Raw genomic sequence first — 20,745 nt, forward strand, 5'->3', positions numbered from 1 at the left:
CGGCAGTAAGAAGCGCATCCTCCGATTCCTCCTCCCACTTTCTGTCCTAAATCCCTTAAAAAGCTCCCAGCTTGGCAGCTCAATAGTATTTTATCCCTGGACACCCACTCCTGAGAGATAAGACATACATATCCTATTCATTACACTTAGGTGGCAATAACAAATCATCCTCTATTATTTGACTACTACGTGTTTAGTACTGTTTTCTAAGCCATCCAGATACCTACTAAGTGAAGTCTCAACACCATGATGCATCCGGATGAGGAGGTTACTTAAATCATAATGTCATTCAGATTCTCAACAGAAGGAACAGGCTCCTAAAAGCATGTCTATACCCTATCTCCATGCTGATCACCGTCTCTTGGGTTATTGTTTATGCAGTCATTGATTTGTCATTCCTCAGGTGAGTTTCTGTCCCTACCATAAAGAGCTGATTCCTAAAGACAGAGGAAACAAAGCTCAAGAATCCATGAAACTCCTTGGAAACTCCATGGACGTACGGTCACTAGAACTCCCTGACTGGATGACTGTCAGGAAACCCACTCTCAGGAATGTTGTTTTACAGCAGACCGGCAGGCCACCTGACAGAAACAAGGATAGGAAATAGTGACTCTCAAATACGATTCCTACTCTAAGGAAAGAAAGCTTGTAGGCACTGACCTGGGTTCAACGGCAGGGCATATGTAGGCCTTGTAGAGGAGGTTCAAGAGGACAATGGCCTCTAGCTACTGTAGAGGACCTCAGGAGTAACTGCTGCGATTCATGCAATAGTAGGGTTTGGAAGTCTAGGATGGCCTGTGATATACTAAAAAAAAAACATAGCTTCTCCAACTAAGGATTTCCAAGTTGCAGCCTCAGGAGCCTTTATCTGTTGGCCATCTTTATTTTGTTATGTGTCATTTCTCAGCTTTTTCTTACATTATATAGGGAAGGGGATTTTCCAGATGTGAGTCAGATTTGGAACCTTTACAAAGGGAGATGATCTTAGATAGTCTGTGTTCAATCCAGCCATCTGACCCTAAAGCAGAACACGAGGACAGAGGAGCCACGTTCAGCCCAGGACAAGTAAAGAAGCAGAGGCAGAAGTCAAGCGGAATGTCCAGGGGTTAAAAAGTCACCCAGCCCTTGTTGCTTTGCAAGACTGAAGTGGGTGACCACATATCCAAGGATGCAGGTGGCCCCTCGAAGCTGAGAAGGGACATAAGCAGAGAAGTACGGGCCAGAAGACTAAAGTGGCATTTAATAAAGGCCATGCTGTAGTGTGTATACAGTGTTTTAGCACCAGGGACGACTTCTGCTACACCAATTACCCCACCCCAATCACAAGACAAAACTTGAGTACATCCCAGTAGAGAGCCTTCTCATAAACCACCTGGCCAGTCCTCATCACACTTGGCAAGATCGTCAGAGTCAAGAAACATCTGAAAACTGACAAAACCTGGCAAAGCCTAAGGTGCTACTACGAGTGAATGGAGCGTGGTATCTTCAATAGAATCTTGGGACAGAAGGAATCACTAGGTACAAGCCAAGGCAAGGCTTATGAGTAAAGCTTTGCTATTGAGTTAACGATGCATCTGTTTCGGTTCATTAACTGTAACAAATCTACCTTGTTAATGGAGGCTGGTAGTGGCAAAGAAAGATGGATAAGGGATAAATGGGAATTCTTTGTGCTATTCTGGCTTTGTCAATTTTCTACACTTCTAAAGCTGGTTTAAGGTAGGATATTTGGGACCAGTACACTGGTAACACCTGAGGTCTGATGGGATACATTCAAAGTAAGTATGAAGCCAATTGGCATCTAAGGCTGAACCAACAATAGTTAACAGGGGGAACAACTGGACAGAGTACATTTAAAAAAGCACAGGATGTACATATGAGCTCTCAAAGGATACAGCACAAATGGCCAATCAACACCTGAAAAACCCTTCAACCCACAGTGCCCATCGAGGAAATGATCATCAACAGTACATTGAAATTGCATTTGAACCCACCCAAAATGACAGTCATTAAGAGATGAACAACAAATACTGGCAAGGACATGAACAGAGAGAACCCTTGTCCGGCACTACTGGGCATGCCAATTAGTCCAGCCATTATGGGGTTCAGGGCTGGAGAGATGGCTCAGTGGATAAGAGTACTGCTCTTGCAGAGGGGCTGCATTCTTTTTTATGTTAATTTTTATTACATATTTTCTTCAATTACATTTCAAATGCTATCCCCTTTCCTAGTTTTCTCTCTGAAAGTCCCCTATATCCTCCTCACCCTGCCCTGATCCCCAACCCACCCACTCCAGGCCCTGGTATTCCCCTGTACTGGAGCATATAATCTTCACAAGACCAAGGGCCTCTTCTGCCACTGATGGCCAATGAGGTCATCCTCTGCTACACATGCAACTAGAGACACAAGCTCTGGAGGGTACATTACTCAATAAAATTCTCGCAAACCAAATCCAAGAACACATCAAAACAATCATCCATCACGACCAAGTAGGCTTCATCGCAGGGATACAGGGATGGTTTAATAAATGGAAATTCATCATTGTAATCAACTATATAAACAAACTCAAAGATAAAAACCACATGATCATTTCGTTAGATGCTGAGAAAGCATTTGACAAAATCCAACATCCATTCATAATAAAAGTCTTGGAAAGATCAGGAATTCCAGGCCCATACCTAAACATAATAAAGGCAATATTCAGCAAACCAGTAGCCAACATCAAACTAAATGGAGAGAAACTTGAAGCAATCCCACTAAAATCANNNACTAGACAANGCTGCCCACTTTCTCCCTACTATTCAATATAGTACTTGAAGTCCTAGCCAGAGCAATNAGANAACAAAAGGAGATCAAGGGGATACAAATTGGTAAGGAAGAAGTCAAAATATCATTATTTGCAGATGANATGATNGTATACATAAGTGACCCTAAAAANTCCACCAGAGAACTCCTAAACCTGATAAACAGCTTCAGTGCAGTAGCTAGATATAAAATGAACTCAAACAAATCAATGCCCTTTCTCTACACAAAGGATAAACAGGCTGAGAAAGAAATTAGGGAAACAACACCCTTCACAATAGTCACAAATAATATAAAATACCTGGGTGTGACTCTAACTAAGGAAGTGAAAGATCTGTATGATAAGAACTTCAAGTCTCTGAAGAAAGAAATCAAAGAAGATACTGCTTGTGGACGTTGTACATCGTGGTGCGCACTAGGCTCCGCACCACGATGTACAACGTCCACAAGCAGCTCTCTCTCTCTTCTCTCTCTCCCCACCCCACCCCCGTCCCCCCCACCCCGTCTCTGTCAGTTGGAGTGTGGGGTTGCGGCACATACCTATGGTCACTTGATCTTTAACAAAGGAGCTAAAACCATCCAGTGGGAAAAAAGACAGCATTTTCAACAAATGGTGCTGGCACAACTTGTTATCATGTAGAAGAATGCGAATTGATCCATTCTTATCCCCTTGTACAAAGCTCAAGTCTAAGTGGATCAAGGAACTTCACATAAAACCAGAGACACTGAAAATTATAGAGGAGAAAGTGGGGAAAAGCCTCGAAGACAGAGGGGCCGCATTCTGTTCCCAGCACCCACGTTGCAACTCACGACAGTCCGTAACTCCAGTTCCAGAGGATCTGATGCCTTCCTCTGGCCTCCATGGGTACCAGGAATGCCCATGGTCTGCATATATTCATGCAGGCAAAACATACATCCACAGAAAATACAAAGAAATATATCTTCTTAAATGGACCTACTATGTGGCCCAACTAAACCAGCCCTGGCTATTTATCCACAGGAAGCCAGTTCAACAGATGAGTACGTATGACTGAGGTACCCACATCATTGTTCCTCTCAACACACTTGCAAAAGGCACAAAAGGAACCAACCTTGATATCTAACCACAGAGGCCTGGATAGAGAAAAGGTAGTCTATACACATAATGAACTATTTTCAGCCATCAAGGAATACAGTTTTACACTGAAGAAAAACAGGGGCAACCAGAGAGAATTACATCAAGTAAAGATGAGCCAGTTCCACACTGACAAATGCTGGATTATCTTCTCTCATTTGTAGGTTCTTGTGTTTACTCTAAACTCACAAAACCACACATACATAGATGGTATTGACGGTAGAGATGAAACTGACCAAGGGAACAAAGGAAATGAATGGAAAGAGGAGGGAACCTATTTAGTATAGCATTGAACTTTCGTGAAAATTACCTTATGTAACCCAATAAAAATATAAACAATGCAAGCTTGCATTTTGAAGCAATTTAGATTTTGAATTATTTTGGATATCCAATTTGTACTTTTTCTACTTCTTTGTTTTGTTTGTACACACACACACACACACACACACACACACACACACGTGCACGCGAAGGTTTATTCTGTTTTTACCCTAAGAGAGAGAGGATAACGCAGTCTACCATGGCAGTGAAGCATTGTGTTGGGAATGGGAGGCCACGTGGTCAAAATGCATCTATAGGTAGGAAGCAGAGAGGGAGGGAGGCAGATACTGGCCGTGCTATCATTGGCATTCTGTGGAGAGAAGTTCTTAGTTGTGGACTGTTTGGCACATTTGCAACATTACACAGAAGATAACAACAGGGCCCTTTCCTGACAAGGGACACCCAAAATAGGGCTCCAGACATTGCTAAGTACCCACTAGGGGGCAACGTTGCTCCTTGTTAAGATCCACTTGAGTATGGCTACTAGGAAATTTGGCTGTTAGTAAACTTTGCTGTTAGAAAACTTTCTGGATTCTTCTATGAGTTCAGGCTCATGGGATTTCTTTGGATCTATCATGAATCTTTATTGCTTTCTCTGAAATTCACAAAAGTCATCTGCTAACATCCCAGACTTGGAACGAAGTTATCGTTTCCAAAGGCCACATTAAAACACAGGCCTCCCTTTAATCCCAGCACTTGGGAGGCAGAGGCAGACGGATTTCTGAGTTCGAAGCCAGCCTGGTCTACAGGGTGAGTTCCAGGACAGCCAGGACTATACAGAGAAACCCTGCCTCAAAAAAAAAAAAAAAAAAAAAAAAAAAAAAAAACCAACCAACCAAACAAACAAACAAAAAAAACACAGGCTTCTTGTTCCTAATGAACTTTTTAACAAACACTGTGTTCATTGACAATGATGACACACACTGCCATTTAGGAAACAAACTGAGAAAAGCACCAGCATCAGATGATTGACACTTTGTATCTGTGAAGTGTTCAGAGAGCTTCTAATTTCCAAGACCAAGTAAGTCCAGATAATAGTAATGGCAAAGCAAAACAAAAAGAAAAAACCAGTTAGCATAAAAAGTCAATTCTGAAATAGAAAATGTTGAGGTAAAACAAGCCCTGCTTCCATAACCTTGGCCTAGTCTGATGTTTCTTAGGAGTTTCAATACAGGGAATAATAGCTCAGCATAGAGCCTGGACTTAGCAATGGATGTGAGGCCCCGGGTTCAATTCCAGCAGAGGGAAAAAAAAATTAATCTCAGGTAAAGGATGAAAATACATTGTAGACACAGTAAAGGATGAAAAGATGACTATGCTAAAACTAGTTTTCATTCATGAGTTTCAGTAATACAGTTCTTTTCCTACCTACGTCATTGAGCACGCCAAAAGCAAAAACACTGCCCATTTCACACCAGTTCAAGTCACCAAGGAATGGAGATAAACCATAAGCACAAAGGGCATAATACCACCAGCCTGACATCTTTCACACATTGCCCCATAGGGTTCAGAGAAACTAGGAACCAAGCCTTTCCCTGAAGCTATAACACACAGCAAGTATACATATACTTTATATTCTACAGATATGGTAAATGTCTGCCTGCGTAGAAAACATACTGTAGGTAGGATAGACAACTAAAGTAGTAAAACATTATTATTTTCTAATCTCAAAGAAGGAAGGAGGGAAGGAAGAAAGAGAGATGGTGTGGGGAGGTAGATGGCAGAGGAGTGCATGCCTGACGTAAAGAAGGAGAAAATAAGGACCATTGACATACATTCTAGTTAAGAAGCTCAAGAGTGTTTCATGTTGTTGTCGTTGGTAATCAGCAGACGTGGGGCTATCTTGCTTGCCTTGGACTCTGTGTACTAGCTGATGTGACTGTGCTGTTGCTTCATGATGATGCTAAACCTGCCACTGGGGTTACGTGGCATCAGGCTAATCAATGCCTTTCCCAGGCATTGGGAAATGCTCTAATTATAGAGTAGAATTTCATTCACCCATCGCAGCCATTCTAAAGCATGACGAAATGGTGTTCGAGAAAAGGGCAGTTGCAGGAAGCTCTCTTGAGATTTTCTTCCTCTGTTGTTCCCTGAACAGACCACAAAAACCTAAGAAAACCATTCTCTGCTTTCTCCCCTAAAGATTCACATGGCAGATGTCACACAGGAAGGGGTCAGGGAATCTGAACAGCCATGGTGGAGTTGCTGTAGCTTATCACAACTATGTCATAACATCTTCCTCATAATACATATCTGCCCACAAATATCATTTGCCATTTCTTTGGGTCTTAATTTATGAAATTTCCAGTGTTGTGTAAAACTTGTATGAAATTTATACACTTTGCAGCGTGGTTAAGAATCTCAGGCTGCAACTGAAGAAAATTAAATCAAGAACATAATTAACTGTAGAAGTCACAGAAGCAGGAAGCTAGTCCCAGAAGTCACCCTGTGACAGGGGAGGAAGGAGTTAGAGATTCTTCTCATTAATCTGGGAGTCATGGTAATCTGTTAACTTGACAGAGATTTTACTATTTCATGTTCCCACATCTTCACTGATATTTCTAAAACTTAGCAAAAATGTTTGTATAAAATTTTGAATAAATTTACCCCATTTAAAAAAAATAATGGACTTTGTCAACAGAAAGCTACCTAATTAGATTGGTGATTCAAAATTTAGAACTATGAGATAATAATGTGTTTTATTAAAATAACAATGAGAGATTATCCTCTCTTATTGGTAGCATCTGTCTACTGTTTTAGAATCCAGAGAAGGTATTAATGATGCTCTTTTGCCATCTGGAAACAGAACCATTTTTCTCAATAACTGGCACTTGATTAGCTCTCTGAATCACTCTTTCTCCTTGCCAAATGTTTTAAACTACAGGTGCAAAAAATATGGCCATTATCTCCTGGATTATCAAGGGAGATATACTACTTCCATGAAATTCAGAATATGTATTGCTTCAAGATGTAAACTCCCTGCTCTTCTCCTCGTGTGTTTTGAGACCGTAAGCAAGCTAAAACCTACTCTGGACTGTCTCAGATCAGTCCTGACTGCTACCCAGCATCCTGCTTTGATGCTCTGTTGCTTTGCCTGTACCATGGCCAGCAGTCTTCCAAATGTAAACCATTCAAACAATAATGGCTATGTGGTAAAGCATCTTCAAGAAACAAGGAAAGGTCAAGACAAATCACACCTTGCGAGCAAGGCTTTGGATCCAATCTCACACCTCAGAATTGGCAATGACGCTAGAAGTCAAGCGTGGGCAGATGAGACACGACACAACTCAGAAATGAGCAGTCAGTGAAGACAGGAGTCTGGCCACTTCTAATGCCACATCTGCACATTCCTAAGTTTAAATGTTGATAGGAAAAAAATCCCCTGTGAAAGTTTTCAGGTATAAGGAAAATGTAAAGAAATATGCAATGGCACTTAGGTTTTTTTTATTATTAATTTATCAAAAACATAGATGGAAGACATCTTCTAAAAACCATTGGTAAAGAGGGCTTACAAAACCACCAGTTGTTTTTCTTCAATTGTGTTCTACAAAGACTGAGTGAAGTCTAAAGGTTACAAAATTCTGGAAAGAAAATGGATAGATTGCATCTTTAAATAAGGACCTTGTTTAAAACTCCTTCTCCCTGTCTAAAAAGACATTTGGATAGTTCTGACTCCATTAAGCTACAGGGAGTCACAATCATGAGCTGGCAATGGTCATTATATATATATGTATATCATATATATATACATACATATATATATATATATATATATGACACACATATATATATATGACACACACATATATATATGTGTGTGTGTGTGTGTGTGTGTGTGTGTCTCACAATAAAGAGAAGCTCACTTTTAATTTTATTTGAGGTATACATAACTAATGCATGAAGCAAAGGATGAGAAGTCTACCTTTAAGGCTATCTTCCTGAGCAAAATCATATGCACTGTGTATTATATATTACTATGTGTTATATACTAATTATGTACTACATATATTATAATATATATTATAGTTACATATTACTCTGATTTAATAGATAAAGAAACACAGGGAACTAAATAATATCTTTACAAAGACTGTTCAGAGTTACATGATAATATTTTGCAGAATTTTCCCTGTCCAATCAATTTAAATATTAATACAACAAGAAGCTTCTAATTGTATCAGGGAAAAGGGAAGCAGAGCTAAGAGTTTGAGAGACTGGGATGGAGGAGAAGGAAGGAAGATGGAAGAAGAGGAAGATGTTCCAGATTCCACGTGGCTTTAGCCACAGGTCGCTATGAATATCACAAAGGATAGAATAATTGGGATAACTTGTCTAATCTAGGTGGGCAGCATGTATCATTACCAATTACTGAAATTGTTTTGTGGGCATCTTGTGAATTGAGAAATTATTGATATATATTATTTTAAGCTTCTAGAGTTTTGATTTTACTGGGTTACTGGGATTTGGGACCACTGACCACAGTGGGTGGATGGCTGGGAATGTGAGCGAAATCCACAGCAAGAGAACCACAATTGGTCACTGCATGAGGCTAGCCTAGAGGCAGCGAGACCACAGGCAGAGAATAGCTGGATATAGCAGGGATGACACCACCTTTTTATTATTTCCCCCCCAACAGTAACAAAAGTGCATATTTTCAAGAGGAAAGAAGAGAGTCAATACAGATAAATTCACATCTATCTAGAACATGTCTGTCCTGGGAACACTATATAGTATCAGCTCCTGTTTTCTTCTTTAAGGGCTGGCTCATAGCTAGCAAATCATGAAAAGAACCAAAGAGAGGAAATGTTTTTAATATTATTGCTACAAAATATTCTAATATAAGCTCCACATAAACGAGGGCTACATAGATAGTATATGCTTGGACCAGAGGTGGGAAAACTAACCACACTGTGTGTCTGTTAAGCTAATAAGTCAGTTAACTGTAGAGCACAAAGCTAATATTTGTAGACAGCACCAGACCTAGCATGGAAACTGCTGATCCCTATTTAAAAAGGGATATTGTGTAAACTGTTGATCTCTATTAAAAAGGAGGAAAAATTACGAATTGTAACAAAGGAACCCACTCATTTGTTACACTGAGTGGATGTTTTGATCCATGAAAGTATTCCTCTCCGTTGATTTATCACACCCTATAAAAGATGTTTTCAAATTATCTCCTTCATATATAAAGTAAGATCAATATTAGATTACATCCAGAATTTTTTTTAAGAAATTATAGTGAATAAACTTTTATGCAAATAGTTTTGCTTTGGGAGGAAAGGCTACTTACGGCAATTGAATTAACTGATAGGTATGTTCTCCAAACTAAATTAAACATACAACATGTGGGCAAATGTTTATACTGTTGATGGTATCATTTACCAGATAATAAAATACAAAGGATACTCTTTAACAGGTTTTTATGGCAGCATCTTCTTATTAACTATGATTTATTAGTATAACTATAAACATATAATTTAGTTTGGGGGTACTTAAACTATTAGAAAAAATTTTCAGTAGACTACTCAAGAGGGGAAAATATTTCTATAATGCTCATCCTAAGGGGATTATTGTTATGTATACAAAATAAACTCATATATAGAAAAATGTAGCACACACACGCATATATGCACACACATAACAAATAGAAAGGAACTCAAGTAAGACTACAAAACATTAATGGCAGAAATTGCAAACACCAAAATATGAAAAGTATCCCATGTCAATGAATCACAAACTGCTTAAAATAAAAAAAAATACCCATATTATGGAATACAGAAGATCCCAGAGTAGCTAAGGTGGCTCTGGAGGTAAAGGAAACAAGAACTACACTGGCAACTATCACCACCAACTTGAAACATACAACCAAGCTAGAGACACAGAACTCTATAGAAGAGAGAAGAGAATCCAGATATAAATAAATCAACCCACCTGTCCAAGCCAACTGACTCTGAGGGAAGGCTCCAAGAACTTGTACTTGAGAAAAGTTGATCTCTTTAATCAACAGCAACGGGAAACTAGACCTGACTGGACAAAAGAATGAGAACAGATCCTCATTTTGTGGCTTTAAAAGCTCTCACACAGCAAAGGTAAGAGAATGCAGAAACCATTTACAGAATGAGGTAGAACAACTGCATATTGCATTTCTGACAAGGGAAAAGGAGTGTAAGTTCAACTGAACAATGGAAATGTACTAGAAAATGGGCAAATGACCTGAAGAGACATATCTCAAAAAGAAATGGACAGAAAGTACATATTTTTAAAAATAGCTCAAAATCACTAATCATAAGGAAAATGAAAATTACAACCATAATGAGGCATCGACTTGCACCTGTCAGAAGGGATATCATGGAATTGGTTTAATGCATAAAATAAATGCCTGCCAAGATATGAAGAAAGGGAAAATTTTAAATTATTGGTAGGCAAGCAATTTAGCATCCCAATATAGCAAACAATATGAAATTTCTTTAAAAAAAAAAACCCTAAAGGTAGTTTTAATGCATAATATTCAGTGGTCCCATGACTGGACATATGACTTCAGAAATGGAAATCCATATGATGAGAAGACATTACCACTCTCATGGTTTATGTAGTAGTATTCATAGTTGCCAAGTTACTAAAGCAATCTCGGTGTGAATAAAGAAGGTTTCATGAGGTTCCATTTATTGATGGTGATTTTTCTGCCTGGGCTATTTGTGTCCTGTTCAGAAAGTCTTTTCCTGTGCCAGTACAACACTGCCCCCTACTTTCTCTTCTGTCAGATTTAGTGTGTCTTGGATCCATTTGCAGTTGAGTTTACTGCAGGGTGATAAGAATGGATCTATTTGCCTTCTACATAGAGACAACCCGTTTAACGAGCATGATTTGTTGAAGTGTGTGTGTGTGTGTGTGTGTGTGTGTGTGTGCGCGCGTGTGCGCGCGTGTGCGTGTGGTGTTTCTATGAAGCTGAAAACTGCCCTTTAAATTTCTGTAATGAGATAGATGACATCAAAGAAGCAGCATCTCCCAGACACAACAGGACTAAGATACACATATGCGCTCACAGAGACTGTGACAACACGCACAGGGCCTCTGAAGGGCCAAGCCAGATGGGGTCCCAATGCTAAGATGGGGAAGCAGACATGAGGCCCCATTCCTAACCCAAAAGCTATTTCTAGTTTTCAACTACTCGCAAAAAAAAAAAAAAAAAAAAAAAAAATTGTGTTTTTTTTTTCCAGTGGAGACTCCCTGGGTATATAAACTACACTTATGGGCAGATATAATATCCAGCAGTAGATGGCTAACACAGCATGAATACAATGGTAATCTGAAACATTTTATTTGTGTCGTGTTGCTTTATTTTGGCATTCTTTACATTGCAGGTCTTTTGCTTCTCTATATCATGGTCTACAATTTTGTGTTTTATGGACATTGCTAGTGTGCATATGTGTTTGAGTCTCTCAGTGTATACATTTCCTGTGATCCTTTTCCTGTTCGTTTGTTTTGCTTTATTATGGTTTATATTTTTATTTTCCTCTTTGTTTTCTGTGAGAGGAGAAAGAAGGCATGGAGTTGTATGAGTAGGAACACGTGGCAGGAGACGAGGGAGAAGAAACCATGCCACAGTCACATCTCTGACCGATAAATTGTTCCTATCTGAAAGAATTACAGGAATGGAAATGGAGAGGAGCCTGAGGAAAAGAAGGTTCAGTAACAGGCCCAAAGTGGGATCCAGCTCAAGGGGAGGTCCCAAGGCCTGACACTATCACTGAGTGGAGGACTCACAAAAGGGGACCTAGCATGACTGCCCTCTAAAAGACCCAACAACCAGCTGAAAGAGTCAGAAGGAGATAATTGCACCCAACTAATGGACAGAAGCAGCTGACCCCTGTTGTTGAATTAGGGAAAGCTGAAAGAAGCTGAGGAGAAGGATTATCCTATAGGAGGACCAGCAGTCTCAATTAATCTGGACCCCCAAGATCTCTCACACTGGACCACTAAACAGACAACATATACCAGCTGATATGAAACCCCCAACACAATACAGAAGAGGACTTCCAGGTCTGTGTTCATTCAGAGACGATGCACCTAACCCTCAAGAGACTGGAAGCCCCAGGGAGTTTAGAGGTCACGTAGCATGGCAGTGGGGGCATCCACGTGGAGACAGGGGCATGGAGAGGAAGTGTGAGGCAGTGAATGGAACATGGAGTATAAAAAATAAATTTAAAATAAAATAATATTTAAAAAACCCTCAACAACGGCATTGTCTAAATGGTTAAGCTGAGCCTGTTATATCACACATTTGAAACCTCATCTGTTTAGCAAACCTCTTTGAGTGAATCGACTAAAATAAATTCCTTCAGAGGCAAAGACTTTAAAGTGTCACCCTGGTGTGTACGTAAAAATCAAAGATAAATCAGCACGACTGTTTTATGAATGGTGTCCATGTAAACATATCTTCTTTTTTTTTTTTCTTTTAAGATTTATTTATTTATTTCATGTTTGTGTGTACACTGTCGATATCCTCAGACACACCAGAAGAGGGCATCTGATCCCATTACAGATGGTTGTGAGCTACCATGTGGTTGCTGGGAATTGAATTCAGGACCTCTACAAGAGCAGTCCGTGCTCTTAACCACTGAGTCATCTCTCCAGCCCCCATGAAAACATTTCTAACATAATAAAATGCTAATTCCATACAACCCGGAGCTACCCTCCATCCCTTAGTAGACCTAATATCAAGATGTTACTACAGCTTCTCTACAAGCAGAGAAACGTCTCAGCTGTGTACCCACTGGGCTGAATACCGCATGCAAGTAGTTCCTCTTAGACCCCAACTTGGTACAGTCAACAGGAAACTGCTTTTCTTCACTAGTAACACATAAATACTACAAATGTCAGTGTGCGGAACTTATTCACTAATTCCCAGAGGCTGTCCTGTATTTACAACACTTTGTGAAATTGATAATTATGCAATTCTATAATATTGTCATTCACCAAAGATAGTTCCATTCTTAACCACCTTCCACTAGTGTTCCATATCACCACTAATCTATATTTTGCTTCTCCTAGTTGATATTTTTGCTTCTCCCAGTTGACCTATTCTGGAGTCTTAATCAATACTATCATTAAAACGTGGCCTTTTGGTTCTGGGTCCTTTCTGCCGGCACAGCCCCTTTCTAAGTCCAGCCATACAACAGCACAGTATCAGAATGTTCATTCTGGTGTTGTTGGCACCGTGTTGTCTTATCCCTTAGCTGGCAAACACATCTGTTGTCTTTGATTTTATTTTTTTTATTACAAGTATCGCTGTTATGAACGTGCAAGCCGACATTTTGTGTTGCCCTGTGTTCTGATTCCCGTGGGTCTGAATGCAGGGACAGGAAAGAGGATAATGTCAACCCGCTCTCCACTTTGAAGAAACAACCAAGTTGTCTTCCCTGCATGCCGTGTTGAGCCGCAATGTTTGCAGCTATGGTTCCTCCCCATCCTCAGTGACACTTGTGTCTGTTAATGTTCTACTTACAATGAATGGTATTCATTACAGTTCTGATTGTATTTTCTTACCGTGAACCAATGCTGGCCATTTTTTATGCGTTCTGCTGGTGGTTCCTGTATCTGCCTTGGTTTTCCACACTGTTCTAAATCCTTTGCTCACCTTTTTTTTTTTTTTTTTTTTTAATACTGGATCCTTAGTCCTTGGGCATTCATTAAATAGTTCAGACACAAGAGCCATATCAGATAAAACTGGCAAATATTATCCTTCTGCAGGTAGTCTTTCATATTTTTCTAATATTCTTTGGCATAAAGATCGTAACTTTTGTTATAGACCCATGGTGGATCTTGTCATTTTGGTACTCTATGGCCATGAAGTCATCATCAAAGACGCTGGCTTGGACGTTGTTCTCTTTTCTAAAGACTTCTATAGTGCTAGCTCCTACCTACAGTCCATTTTGAGTATAGTATCAGAAGCCAGATTCATTTTTACATGGTCTATTAATTTTTCAGTTGCTGTGACAAACACCATGACCAAGGGCAACTTGGGGAGGAAAGGGTTTGCTTCATCTTATAGGCTTCCGTCCATCATCAAGAAAAGTCAGGGCAGGGATCTGGAGGCAAACACTGAAGCAGAAGCATGAAAGAGTGCAGTTCCCCCAGAATTTGCTCAGCCTGCATTCTTATACAACCCTGGATTACCACCCCAAGGGAGCCATCGCCCACAAGGGGCTGGGCCCTCCCCCATCAATCAAGAAAATGCCTCTTGCCCAAGCTGTTGGAGATAATTTCCCAATTGAAATGCCCTCTTCCAAGATGACTGGGTATTAAGTCAAGCTGACAAAAACAAGAAAGCAAACAAACACAACCTCACTACCACATCTGGTTACACGGTTGCCCCTGAGCAATTTCTTGGAAACCTTTATCCTCAGAAGAGCTTGCCATCCTGGTTTACAGACCATTGACCAGGGGGCTCTGAAGTGTATTCCAGGACTCCCATTTGCATCTGATTAATCTATAAAAGCTCTCCTAATGTCAAGACCACACGGTTTTTATTCTGTACCTTTGTAAATCTTCTCATGTCTTAAGAAGTATTAATTTTTAACTCTGCTTCTTCTCTTTTTTAAGACTGTTCTAGCTCTTCTGAATCCTATATACTTACACATAAAATATAAGGGTCCAACTCAATAAGTTTTGTGAAATAAAGACTGTCATTTTGATAAGCATTTTGCTGAACTGAGAAATCATTTAGGAAGTACTGCTCTCTTAACAACAGTGCCTATCAAGACATGAAAATAAGGGGTTTCTTCCCCCACCCTCAAGTCTTCTTTAATTTCTTTCAGTAATGGTTTCTTTTCAGTATAAAAATCATGTGATTCTCGATTATTGAAATCTGATGTTTAGAGATAAGCCAATAATGCCTAAATATTTATTTTTAAAAACACCAAATAAAATCACTTTAAAATAAAAATAATTCATAAAGTATCTTTTGTGCATAACACTCCAGTACAGACATGAGCTGGTCCACTCTTTGAGAACGCAGTGTGTCCAAGCAGTAACCCCCTATCTATCGGTTCAATTATCCAGAGCCTTTTCTGCAACGCTACCTTGTAGCTTCTCCTGTGCCTTCCCCACAGCCTCAGGTTGATGCTGCACACTTCCTTCTCCATAAGTGCCAAGAAGCAATCCGTTTCTCTAGCAAAACCAGCCTGGGAAATCAAAGGCAGACTGTGAAAAGATTTTACTAATAAGCTCACAAAAGATGTCTCACAATGAGTGTGGTAAGGTCTACCCTGTGTATTGGCTTGCCAACTCTGATGGCCATGAAGGCAACTACCTGGAGAGGAAGACCCCAGAAGCAACATGAAGACACTGGTGTCTGTGATTCCAAAGATCTAACCCCTAGTAATAGAAAAGGCAGAGAGAAGAGTCAGAGGGAAGAACAACTGAGCTGAGTCACACGGTCCACTGACCTAGAGGAGGACTGCCTTCGGGACCGCTGCTTGCTAAAGCCGTTTGGGGTCCTTCCTTTTAGGAAAGGACACCCTGAAGGAATCTGGTTTTTTCTAAGCTCCATCAACTTGGTGGTTTTCTTTCAGTACTTCCGTATTGTAGGAGAAGTAGGCAGTGGACACCAGACGGGGGAGGCAGGGCTCAGACCCGTCTCTAATTTCCCAGCATAACATGAGGGATGATGTCTAATTTTTAGGGTTTTTTTTTTTTTTAATGAGAATTGTAGACCAAGACAAAATGTGTGCTGCATTTATAGAAGTAGACAATTTCTAAACATATTACTAGATACAAAATAGTTATTACCAGCTTAATACTAGAACCTCTCAGTTATGAATAATGAATGTGAGACAATACTACGAAAGACCTGGCTTTAGCACAGTTTAGTTTTCAAAGGTGTGATGGTACATGCCTGCAACCCTAGCTCTATGGAGGCTGAGGTGAAACATTACAAGCTTGAGAAGAGTTTGAGCTACATGGCAATCATTTGAGCTACCTCAAAGTAAAGATGATGATGATAATAACAATATTAATGATAATTACAGTAACAACATAGCTTTCTTTGAAAGTTCCTGTGGTTCATCATACCACTGGGAAAAGAGTGTTTATATTCAGTTCTCTAAAATTAAGAAGTTTGCGGGTATTTTATCTAAGAGTTGTTCAGTGGAAGCCATTTTCATAAAAGCATTTTGGAAACAGTCTCTCCAGCAAGGGATTGTAGTTTTAGGTTCTTTTTCTTAAAAAAAAATTATTAGATATTTTCTTTATTTACATTTCAAATGTTATCCCCTTTCCTAGTTTCCTCTCCAAAAATTCCCTATCCCCTCCTCTCTGCCCCTGTCCCCCAACCCACCCACTCCCACCTCCTGGCCCTGGCATTCTTCTATCCCGGGGCATAGAACCTTCATAAGATCAAGGGCCTCTCCTCCCATTGAAGGCCAACTAGGCCATCCTATGCTACATATGCAGCTAGAGACACGAGTCCCACCATGTGTTTTCTTTGATTGGTGGTTTAGTCCCAGGGAGTTCTGAGGTTACTGGTTAGTTCATATTGTTGTTTCTCCTATAGGGCTTCAGACACCTTCAGCTCTTTGGGTCCTTTCTCTAGCTCCTTCATTGGGGACCTTGTGTTCGGTCCAATGGATGACTGTGAACATCCCCTTTTGTATTTTCCAGGCACTGACAGAGCCTCTCAGGAGACAACTATATCAGGCTCCTGTCAGCAAAATCTTGTTGGCATCTGCAATAGTGTCTGGGTTTGGTGGTTGTTTATGGGATGCATCCCCAGGTGGGGCAGTCTCTGGATGGTCATTCCTTCAGTCTCTGCTCCAAACTTTGTCTCTGTAACTCCTTCCATGGGTATTTTGTTCCACCTTCTAAGAAGGATCAAAGTATCCACACTTTGGTCATCCTTCCTCTTGAGTTTTATGTGTTTTGGAAATTGTATTTGGGGTATTCTGAGTTTCTGGGCTAATATCCACTTATCAGTGAGTGCATAGCATGTGTGTTCTTTTGTGATTGGGTTACTGACTCAGAATGATATCCTCCAGATCCATCCATTTGCCTAAGAATTTCATCAGTTCATTGTTTTTAATAGCTGTGTAGTACTTCATTGTGTAAATGTACCAATGGCTTCTGCTGTAAGATAAAGAATGGACAAGTGGGACCTCATAAGATTGCCAAGCTTCTGGACACTGTCAGTAGGACAAAACGGCCACCAACAGATGGGGAAGGATTGTCACCAACCCTACATCCAATACGGGGCTAATATCCAATATGTATATAAAGAACTCAAGAAGTTGGACTCCAGAAAAGCAAATAAAGCCTCCCAGGGGGACCGAGACGGAGGAAGTTGCTCCTGTAGATCAAGAGGTCAGAGGCCTTGGGAAGCATAATCAGAGAGTGAGAAAAGTGAGAGAGCACCTGAAGTCCTTGATCTGAAACACAAACTGAGTCTAAAGCTGGAAGGAATGAATGGGTTGCCCTTTTCTTCTCTTCCTGTCTCCCCTTCTCTCTTCCTTCCTTCTTTTCTCTTTCTTTTTTTTTTTTTGAGAAACATCTGATAATAGCAGACACTAGAGAACAGCTGGACTTCCTCACCTAGCACAGAAGAGCATGATTCTGGCAGAGGCGTGGTAGCAGTGGAAGCAGTTTAGCATTCCTTATAGTATTCTCCAACCTGTACACACTGGATAATCTTTAAAGGACACAGCAATTTAAGTCATCTTGAGGATATTTTTATATATATATATATAATATATATATATATATATTATATATATATTATATATATATGTGTGTGTGTGTTATATGTTATATATACCATATATCACATATCATGCATTATATATATCAGATATATAATAAATATGTAATTTATAAAGTAGACTATTAGCTGCACTGAATGTTTTTAAGTTAACCTGTTAAGAAATAACCCTGAAGCAGAACTCTCTTTTGAAAGACCTGCCCTCTGAGCTTCACCTCTTCGTTGGTTTGAATGCAGACAATTTAAAAACAGTATGAGCATCACAACGACCTGGTGTGTGGATGGGGGCTGACACTAAGCTGTTTTAGCGTAGATTTTCTTCTTAGGAGATGTAGATTTATACACAGCGGAGCAAGAAAGCAAAGATATGCAGCCCTAGGGAGTTACCGATCCACACACGGAAACACTCTGGGTTTCAATACAAATGAAGAGAGGTGGCTAGAAAGCCTACGGCAATCAGAAAGGTTTCCTACCATAAGTATGAAGGTGAAAAAAATCTCTGTCACTCTTCATCCCACAGAAGAGAGGAGTCAGTGATGTTTTAATGTAAAATTAAGAACTATTCCTATCTTTATAAGGGGTTAAAGGCCCTTTGGGGTTTAGAAAATCAATGCAACATTTATTTAAAGCAGCGCTGAATGAAACTGCTTAAGTCAGTCATCATGTCTGAGAAAGCCAATTTGCTACAACTCCACGCCCTACCCAGCATCCTTCAGTGACAGAGGGCAGTGGCCTTCTGTTTATGAATGGCCTTCTGTGTCAGTGCATGCTCTACCACGATGGGGTCATATAACAGCCCGAGCTTTGACAGTTCAGGGAATTCTGCAATGGTCTTTAGAATTTTAGAAACAGAACTGTCATCATCACTACCAATATGCAGAAAGTCGTGGGTCACCTTCCTAACAAGCTGACAACATTTATTTCAATTTCGTGTAATGTATGCAACCTATGACTATTTTGCAGGGGGTGGGGGCACACTCCACTCTCAGGGCAGCAGATGCCAACAGCAAGAACCCTTTCATGGCAAGGTCGCCATTCAGGATTGGATTTCTAAAAAAGCCACAGAAATATTTCTATCAAGCTACGATGATATTGGCCCTCCCTAAAAATACCTCTCTGCAAAATATGATTTGCAAAAAAATGGCCATGCACAACATCAATTCGCTGCAAAGGAAAATGACTAACAGGAAGACTTATGACCCAACTGCAAAATTACTAGAGAGAGAGAAAAAAAAAGGGTTGGGGGAGCCATCTGTTCCTGACAGATCATGACCCCCAAAGAGCTAGAGAGAAGTCCAGATAAACTCATGGGGAGATGCTGGATAAATGTCCCTTAGCTCTACATGCCACATGCTCTTATTTTCTAGGCCAGAGACTAAACTTCCCCCCTACCAGAAAGCAAAACACGGAGACAATGTTAGGCCATGTCAATGAGTTCACACACTGATAACGTCAAAATCTTGCTGGCCTGGAAGCTTTGGGGGTAAGCTGGACACAGCATTACCTGATTGCCTGCAAGAGGGACTAGGGGAGCCTGCACGATATTTCATCCAGGAAGAGGGAACCTGAGGGGCTCCTTCCCACATACATGGACATTAAGGTTTTGGCTCAGTGGTATAGCCTGTAGCTACCCTGTATGAGGCTTTGAGTTCCTTCTCTAAGACTGCAAATAAACAAACAAATGCAATGACATACTTATTAAATATATAAAATATAAACATAGTAAGCTAATACATTTACTTACATTAATATTTTAGCGTTCAAAATACCAGGCTAATTTCCTGGCTTGTTTTCTATTTAGCATGGTTATTTGGATAGGACCTGGGATCTAGGCGAGCAGAAAAATCTCAGATGTAAAAGCAAGTTATGTATTTCTTTTACTACGGGGGCCTTATTTTACATACCGAAGACTGAACTTGTGTCCCGAGTGATTCTGGTGAGCACTACCTCCTGTGTGAAGGTTCCCCACCTGGCCCCTCTCCTCCCCTTGTCCAGCATTGAAGTTGTTCTGATGACCACCTCGTTCTGATCCCACCTTGATACCCGCTGTCTCAGTCTCTGGACAAGTCGGTGGAGAGACAGGCTTTCCTGTGAGACTCTCCATGAGCACCGGTGGCTCTCGAAAAGAGTACAGAGGCATCAGTGGTCACAGAATGGCAACGGGCACCTCTGTGTTCCTTTCTCCACCTCCCAGAGACACGTGTTTTATTCAATGGGGAAAGACAAGGAGAGGCAATTAAGAAAGGCACCTGAGCCCATCGGACAAGGTGACAGACAGCATCAGCACTCAAGAGCCTTCCCTAAGCTGCCTTCCAGGTCACAAAGATGACTCATCAGAGAAAAGCACTTCACTTGCCATGAGGTTTGGCCACTTGGGCATTTGATCCCTGGGACAAACATGGTAGAAAAGGAGAATGGATTCCTACCTGTTCCCCACCACTGCCTCTTTCTTTCCCCTCTCTCTGCCACACACACACACACACACACACACACACACACACACACACACAGACCATGACACACACATACTCAAATGCATGTGCACACTAAATAAATACACACATAAATAAATGTGATTTTTTTGAAAAGACTGCCTTCCAAGGAATTCTGTCTCTTGTTGACTGCTTGTGTTTTCCTGGTCATGAGAGAAAGGGATTAGCTTGTAAACTAGCCAGGCAGTGGAGGCACACACCTTTAATCCCAGCACTTGGGAGGCAGAGGCAGGCGGTAAAGCCTCACACACCCCACTCATGGCTAGTGA

The 20,745-nt window shown here is 40.5% G+C and overlaps 1 protein-coding gene across 2 annotated transcripts in view; it reads right to left on the reverse strand.

Annotated features, from left to right (window-relative positions):
* Slc2a13 (solute carrier family 2 member 13) overlaps positions 1-20,745 on the reverse strand; it is a 304,413-nt gene that overhangs the window by 198,064 nt on the left and 85,604 nt on the right. Inside the window, exon 4 of one of the 2 annotated variants that reach the window (XM_029548259.1) lies at positions 10,166-10,261. The exons of the other annotated variant lie outside the window; for it this stretch is intronic. Coding sequence (XP_029404119.1) covers positions 10,166-10,261 — 96 coding nt within the window. The remainder of the gene's footprint in view (positions 1-10,165; positions 10,262-20,745) is intronic. 2 annotated transcript variants of the gene reach the window in all.

This window comes from Mus pahari, chromosome 17 (assembly GCF_900095145.1).
Source record: "Mus pahari chromosome 17, PAHARI_EIJ_v1.1, whole genome shotgun sequence".
NCBI classification, from domain to species: Eukaryota; Metazoa; Chordata; class Mammalia; order Rodentia; family Muridae; genus Mus; species Mus pahari.